At 46.4% G+C, this 6,619-nt stretch overlaps 2 protein-coding genes across 2 annotated transcripts; one reads left to right on the plus strand and one right to left on the minus strand.

The window, feature by feature from the left end:
- The first annotated feature begins 380 nt into the window (after positions 1-380).
- On the plus strand, positions 381-3,325 carry Sra1 (steroid receptor RNA activator 1). Its single transcript, XM_013037355.1, has 3 exons — positions 381-1,699; positions 2,612-2,720; positions 2,872-3,325. The coding sequence occupies exons 1-3, from the start codon at positions 1,460-1,462 to the stop codon at positions 3,081-3,083; spliced, it is 561 nt and encodes a 186-aa protein (XP_012892809.1). The 5' UTR covers positions 381-1,459; the 3' UTR covers positions 3,084-3,325.
- Positions 3,326-4,240: 915 nt separating this feature from the next.
- Positions 4,241-6,061, minus strand: Eif4ebp3 (eukaryotic translation initiation factor 4E binding protein 3). Its single transcript, XM_013037356.1, has 3 exons — positions 5,840-6,061; positions 4,701-4,874; positions 4,241-4,575 (listed from the first exon to the last, which is right to left on the minus strand). Exons 1-3 carry the CDS (start codon positions 5,940-5,942, stop codon positions 4,547-4,549), a joined length of 306 nt encoding a protein of 101 aa, XP_012892810.1. The 5' UTR covers positions 5,943-6,061; the 3' UTR covers positions 4,241-4,546.
- Between the last annotated feature and the right edge of the window lie 558 nt (positions 6,062-6,619).

Here is a 6,619-nt window from a genome sequence, read left to right on the forward strand (position 1 = left end):
GACTTTCCTGCCCGGGCTGGCTTTGAACCTCGATCCTCAGATCTCAGCCTCCTGAGTAGCTAGGATTACAGGCGTGAGCCACCGGCGCCCGGCTAAAATGAAGTCATCTTGACTTTTTCCCTCACCCTAAACCACCAAGGTCCTGTTACTTCCTCCCAAATCTCAGACCTAGTCCATGCCAGCATCTTTCCTGATGGCTCCGTTAACAATTGCCATATTTGCTTTAGATCTCAGCCTCCTGAGTAGCTAGGATTACAGGTGTGAGCCACTGGCACCCAGCTTGCTTCTATTCTTGACCTGTTCCACCAGTTTTTCATTGTTTACATATTAAGGAAGTAAATCAGCTGTGGCTTTTCCCAGACTGTTTTGCTCAAGACCAAATTCCTCCAGTGCCTTGAAAGATCTAGACCCCTTACTTAACCACTCCAGTGATAGCTTACTGTTTTCTCCAATGCTAGTCATTTCCAGCCACATAGGTCTTGTTTTTGTCCTTGAGCACTACACTTATCTCCACTCAGTACCCTTTCTTTTCTTTTTTTTTGGTGTCAGTCTGGGGCTTGAGCTTAGGGCTCCTCATTTTTGCTTGGCTTTTTTGCACACTGCTAGTGCTATATGTTTGAACTGCACCTCCAGGTCTAGCTTCTTGCTGGTTAATTGGAAATAAGTCTGAGTCTCTTGGATTAGTCTGTTCTGGCTGGCTCTTAATTTACATTCTTCAGCCTCCTGAATAGCTAAGAGTATAGGTGTAAGCCTCTGCTGCTCATTTTAAGTCTTCACAATAGCATCTCTCACATTTTATCATTCTCAATTTTATGAAAACTATTAACTTTTTTGCTACATATGAATTTAGTAGTTGTATCCCTACCTATTTTATCCTGTTTTTTATAGATTTTTAACCTATTACCTTAAATAAAAGGAAAAAATTTCAGTAATTCCATTTTAAATCAAAAGATATGTTGCAGTATTTAAACAATGTCTTAAAGTGACTTTCCATGGGCTATATGTTCAAAGGAAAATAAACTTGAGAGATTTCACATGCAAGGTTAACCATATAACCAAAATCCTAGACATGAAGAACAAAGACCACCAATCAGTTTGTACTCTTTGGTAGAAGTTTCACAGCCATAGGTGCATCAACATCTATAATCCTCACTGCAACTCTTGTCATTACTACAATGACCTCATTTTACATAAGAATCCATACCTCAAGAGGTTTAAAGTAAAACCCAGGTCTTGAACACTTAATTTAGGGAGATCTCCTTATTCTTCTTTATTATATAATCCATTCTTTATAGTGTGTAACATAATTTGGTAATTTTATTTTTTCCCCCTTCTCTCTAGAATTTAAGCTTTCTGAGGTTAGAAACCTAATTAGTCTGGTTTATTATTCTCTTTGGTGTCTAGCACACTGTCTGCATCTGCTTAGAAGGCAAGTTGAGCCTTTTTACCTATTTAAGCCATGTTGCTTAATCTTGCCTTTCCTTTTCAAACAGTTCCTACTTCAGAGACTTCTCCTGGGCCCCCACTGATGGGGCCTCCACCTCCTTCAAGTAAGGCTCCCAGACCTCCACCTGTGGGGAACTGTCCTGCCTCCAGTGTGGAGCCCACAAGCTTCCCAGTCATTGAGTCTGAGGCTCTAATGGAGGATGTGCTAAGACCTCTGGAACAGGCATTAGAAGACTGTCGTGGCCACACAAAGGTAAGCCCTGGCTCAAGTTGTTGGGTGGGAGAGTGGGAGTGAAGCTGAAAGGGAGAGAACTTTCTATAGCCAAATGCAGGTATGGCTACCAAAGTAGATTGTCTAAGTGTGGCAATAGCTCTCTGTGTGTGAGTGTGTGTGTGTCGGTCATGAGGCTTGAACGCTGGGCCTGGGCACTGTCCCTTTGTGCTCAAAGCTAACACTATACTGGAGCCACAGCTCCACTTTTGACCCTTTGGTGATTAATTGGAGATAAGAGTCTAATGAACTTTCCTGCTATGGCTGGCTTCAAACTTTAATCCTCAGATCTCAGCCTCCTGAGTAGTTAGGATTACAGGTATGAGACACTGGTACTTGGCTAGGGCAACAGCTCTTAATCCTTTTAAAGCTATGGACTGATAAAGCCTTCCCCAGAATAGGAACACAGGACTTAAGAAGGATTAGTCAGTAGTAGATGACTTATGGGAGTAAGAGTTAATTCAGCTCATTAGTGAATAGCAGCTGGATTTTCTGTATATGTATGTAGCCTATCCAGAATATTTCCTGCTGATTTTGTTTAGTGAATTTGTTTTGCTCAGTAGGGGGCAGAAAAATCCCTTTTTACTTAGTAATGCTTCAATTTTCTAGAGGCGAATCAAAGAAAAGGGAAGTAGCATGGCAAATCTTACCTTTGGCTCTTATTTCCAAAGTATAAGATGAGCTTCTAAGGGTCTGAGAAGCCTCTGAAATTTTAAAATCCTCCCCCCCCCCCCCGTGTTCTTCAGTTCTCACAGTGAGGGCCTCTAACCTTTGAGTAAAGAATGGACTAAGTGTAAAAGAACATCCTGGGCCAGAGAAAGCGAGTGCACCTATGAGGTGCTGACTTCCTCTTTCTCAGCTGGTGGCACTGAGTTAGAGGGGGCTGTCTTTCAGAAGCAGGTGTGTGATGACATCAGCCGACGCCTGGCACTGCTTCAGGAGCAGTGGGCTGGAGGGAAGTTGTCTATGCCTGTAAAGAAGAGGATGGGACTACTAGTGCAAGGTATGTGTAGATTCTTTGGTGTAGCTTAAGTTCTTGGTCCTGCCAGGGTTGGCTGAGCTGGAACAGATAATAAGATTTTGACTGAGGGAGGTGGGAGCACTTAGGCTGCCCCCTTTACCCGTGTGCTTGTTCAAGCCCTGTCTCTCCTCAGAACTTTCAAGCCACCAATGGGATGCAGCAGATGACATCCATCGTTCACTCATGGTTGATCATGTGACTGAGGTCAGTCAATGGATGGTGGGAGTTAAAAGATTAATAGCAGAAAAGAGGAGTCTGTCTTCAGAGGAGGAGGCCAAAGAAGAGAAATCTACAGTCACAGCTGAGGAACACCAGACTATACCAGGCTTCCAACAGGCTCCATAATCCTGGGGGCTCCTCAGACTCACCTCATACCATCTCCTGTGCCTTGGTGTGGAAGGCTTTCTCTCACTTGACACCTTCTTACTACCAGGAAGACACAGTCTGGTTGGGCCTGACCCAAGCTCCTACCAGGATTTCAGGGATGTTACCTGTTATTCATACACATTTCAATAAAAACATATCAACGGTGGGCACTGGATAGGAAGGATGACCCTTCCTATGCCATCCCCTCTGGTGTCATCTGCTCTGGTCCCTGAAAAATCTAATCTCTGTAGTCTTTTATCTTGTAGGGCTAGATTGCAGCAGCCTGTGTTTGGGTGACTTAATGTCAACATTGAGTGCGGATTCACATAGCATGGGGCCTATGTGAATTTTCCAACTAAAGGAAAGATTGTTCTTTTTGCCTTGTGTCAGTCATCTTTGAAGTATACAGATACTACAAAGATTAGAATCAGTCAGTTACTGCTGTGTGAGTTGAAAAAGACCAGATTACTGAAATTTGGGAAATATGATTCTCATGAAGCAAGTGGTGCTTTGGTGGTCTTTTAACTTTCAGTGAATAACAGAACTGGTTGGAACCAAAGAAGTCCTTGGTGGATAGCATGTGAAATAGGAAGATACAAGGTTTTCAGTATTTGAATGGGTGATTGGCACCTACAATAGGAAGCAGTAAAAGCAAGGAGAGAAGCTAGGGATGACTGACTGTAAGCTGGACTTTCATTTTTTGCCAGTCCTGGGGCTTAAATTCAGGGCCTGAGCACTGTTCCTGAGTGTCTTTGGCTCAAGATTAGCACTCTATCACTTGAGCCACAGCTCCACTTACGGCCTTTTCTGCTTATGTGATACCGAGTTCATGCATGCTAGGCAAGCACTCTACCACTAAGCCAAATTCCCAGCCCAGCCTGGACTTTCTCACCTATGAGGAATGGACAGGGGAGTGGCTGCTACGAAGGTCCAGTTCCAGGAAGGCTGCTTCCTGGGAAAGATAGGAACAGCCCTTGGCAAGGATTATCTATTGCCCTTTATGTTTTTGACTGTAGCCCACCCCAGGCTCTAATCACTGCTGGAAGTGGGCGCAATGGGGAATCTAGGCTCCCAGGGGCCCTCAAGTACTAGGCTGAAGCGAAAAGATCATCATTGAGAAGAACACTGGAACCAAGTCATTTCCAAATGTTTACTAAACAGCCAAAAGTTGACATACTGCATCCCCCAGTGCTATCCTTGAGCAGAGAGGGCTTAGAAGAGTTGCTAGGAACCAAAGAGAGAGTAGAGGTAAGGACTTGGCAAGTTGCCTACTCCTGTCCCTGGTCTAGCTGCCTCAGAACTAAAGGAAGCCCAGAACCAACAAGTCCCTTGTTTCTGAATTGATGCCAGTCAGCCTTTGGTAGGATACCCCAAGAAGAGGTGGTGGGCAGCAGCCACACAGGGAATCCCTCTTAACTCCACATGGGGTCTTCTGCACTGGGTTACATGTCCATTTCAAATTGTGCATCATCTAAAAGAGAATTCAAGAATGTCAGTCCTGAAACCCTCTTGGAATTGAAACCTACCCTATTTCACAGGGGCATTTAAGCTCAAAAGGATGGGACATTTCCGAATTCAAGGTTCTCTTTTCCTTACCAGGTATCTCTTCCTCTGTCTCCTTCTGCTCCTTCAGCAACTCCAGCTTGTGGGGTGGGGCTGTTGGAGGAGTTGTGACCCCGGGAATCTGAGGGAGACAGCAGGGGGGTGTCCGGGCAATGGGTGAGTTCTTGAACTCCAGCAGGAACTTTCGGTCGTAGATGATCCTGGTGCCTGTTAAGTGGTAAGGATTGAGGTTAAGAGTGAGGAACATAGATAAGCAAACTTGGGCTCAGATGTAGGCCTTTTGCATTTTCTTCTGTATCAATACATCTGCTCTGTATCCCAGTGAGGGTCTCGTGACAAACCATAGCACTGAAAAACTTAATTGTGTCTAAGCACCATAATGCAACTTCATTCTGGTTTATCCTAAAAGCAGGAGTTTTGGGTTTGGGAGAATTTCAGGCATTGGTTTTAACAAAAGCACTAAACTTTAATTATTTCAGGGTGCTCCTCTAGAATTTCCTTGCTTTGATTCACAAGGTGGGGCTTTAGCTGTTCAACAGATCAAAAAGCTGGGGCTCCACCTAGTGCTGCCACTTAGGGCTCTTCTCAAGAGAGTGAGCCATTCATGAGAACACCTGCTTTGCCTGTAAAACTTGGGACACATTGTTCTTACCCTGACCCCTCCCAAGTCCCAAGTTTGGCCCTCCCTAACCCAGAGTAACTTGTCCAGTAATGTCCTCAAAGGGCACTTTGCTGTTTACAACCCCTCCCCTCTGCCTCCACGTAGCCGGAACCCCCGAGTGAAAGCCCAGCTGTTCACCATCCAGGTTGATCGCCTAGCCAAACAAACAGCTATCAGCCAGATGCACAACTGCTGTAGCCATTTTGTAAGATCTGGTTGCTGCCCAGGCCCCGTTCAGCTGGGAGTTTATCCCAGGTAGCTAGGTCGTTAAGAGCAGGAGCTCTTAGCGCCCAGAACCCAGACCACAGCAAGGAGCCAATCACCCGGAAGCTGGGCGTTAGGCATGGTTGCATCACTTTTGAGGTTTTGGAAACTTGAGTTTTGGTTCCAAACGTTTTCCCCCAAAGCTGCAACCTGCAAAAGGCACTGCGGTTAAGTCCAAGCCCCACACCTCCCCACCCCCACAACACGTGCTGGTTTGCCCGCACACTGCGGACCCCGGCCCGCTGACCTCCCGGGGTAGTAGAGTATGGCGTGCCCCCTGGCGTGGTGCTGTAGCAGTCCGGCAGCAGGTCCCGGCCCCCGGGAATCGGGCAGCTCGTGGATGTGGACATAGCGAGCAGGAGGCGCAGGAAGACAACCGGATGGTGCTGTGGACGCGGACCGCAGCTCTGAGTAGGTGGACTTAGTTGACCACGTGCGGCCGCAGGCAACAACACTAGAAGGACGTCACGCCCGGGGCGGGGCATTGGCCGCCACTCAACCCGACAGTCCCGCCTACCCGATAGCGAGTTAAGCTCGGGCTCCGAGAAGTTGGAAGACTCCCAGGCTGCACCCGACTCCAGATCTTCCTAGATTAACAATGGCCTACTTGTCTGAGTGCAGCAGCTCATCTAGTTACTCTTTAGGTTTGGTGGGGACAGGTGAAGTACAGCAGACCTTTTAACATCGCTTTTGGATTATTTTTAGCAACATTTTACCTTGACTGTGGCATAAACCCAGAGGGCAGACTGTTTCAAGATTACACACATCTAGTATATACGTGACTACAGAGCCTAGGCCCTTCAGCGTGTTTGTGTACTGGTCCCCATAAACAATCAAAAGAAGTTCTGGGTGAAGAGTGTCTAGCTTGGGGGCTTGTTTCTGAATACCTGATGCCTGACCTAAAAGTGAGTAAAGGGCAAGGTGCTGGTGAGGGCAGCTTGGTCTGTTAGCTCTCTGGAAAGGACGGTTAGTGTGAATTGCTTCCTGGGAGACAGAGAGAGAGTGGGCAATCATATGATAGGCCAGA

The sequence above is a fragment of the Dipodomys ordii genome, unplaced genomic scaffold, assembly GCF_000151885.1.
Source record: "Dipodomys ordii isolate 6190 unplaced genomic scaffold, Dord_2.0 Scaffold11763, whole genome shotgun sequence".
NCBI classification, from domain to species: Eukaryota; Metazoa; Chordata; class Mammalia; order Rodentia; family Heteromyidae; genus Dipodomys; species Dipodomys ordii.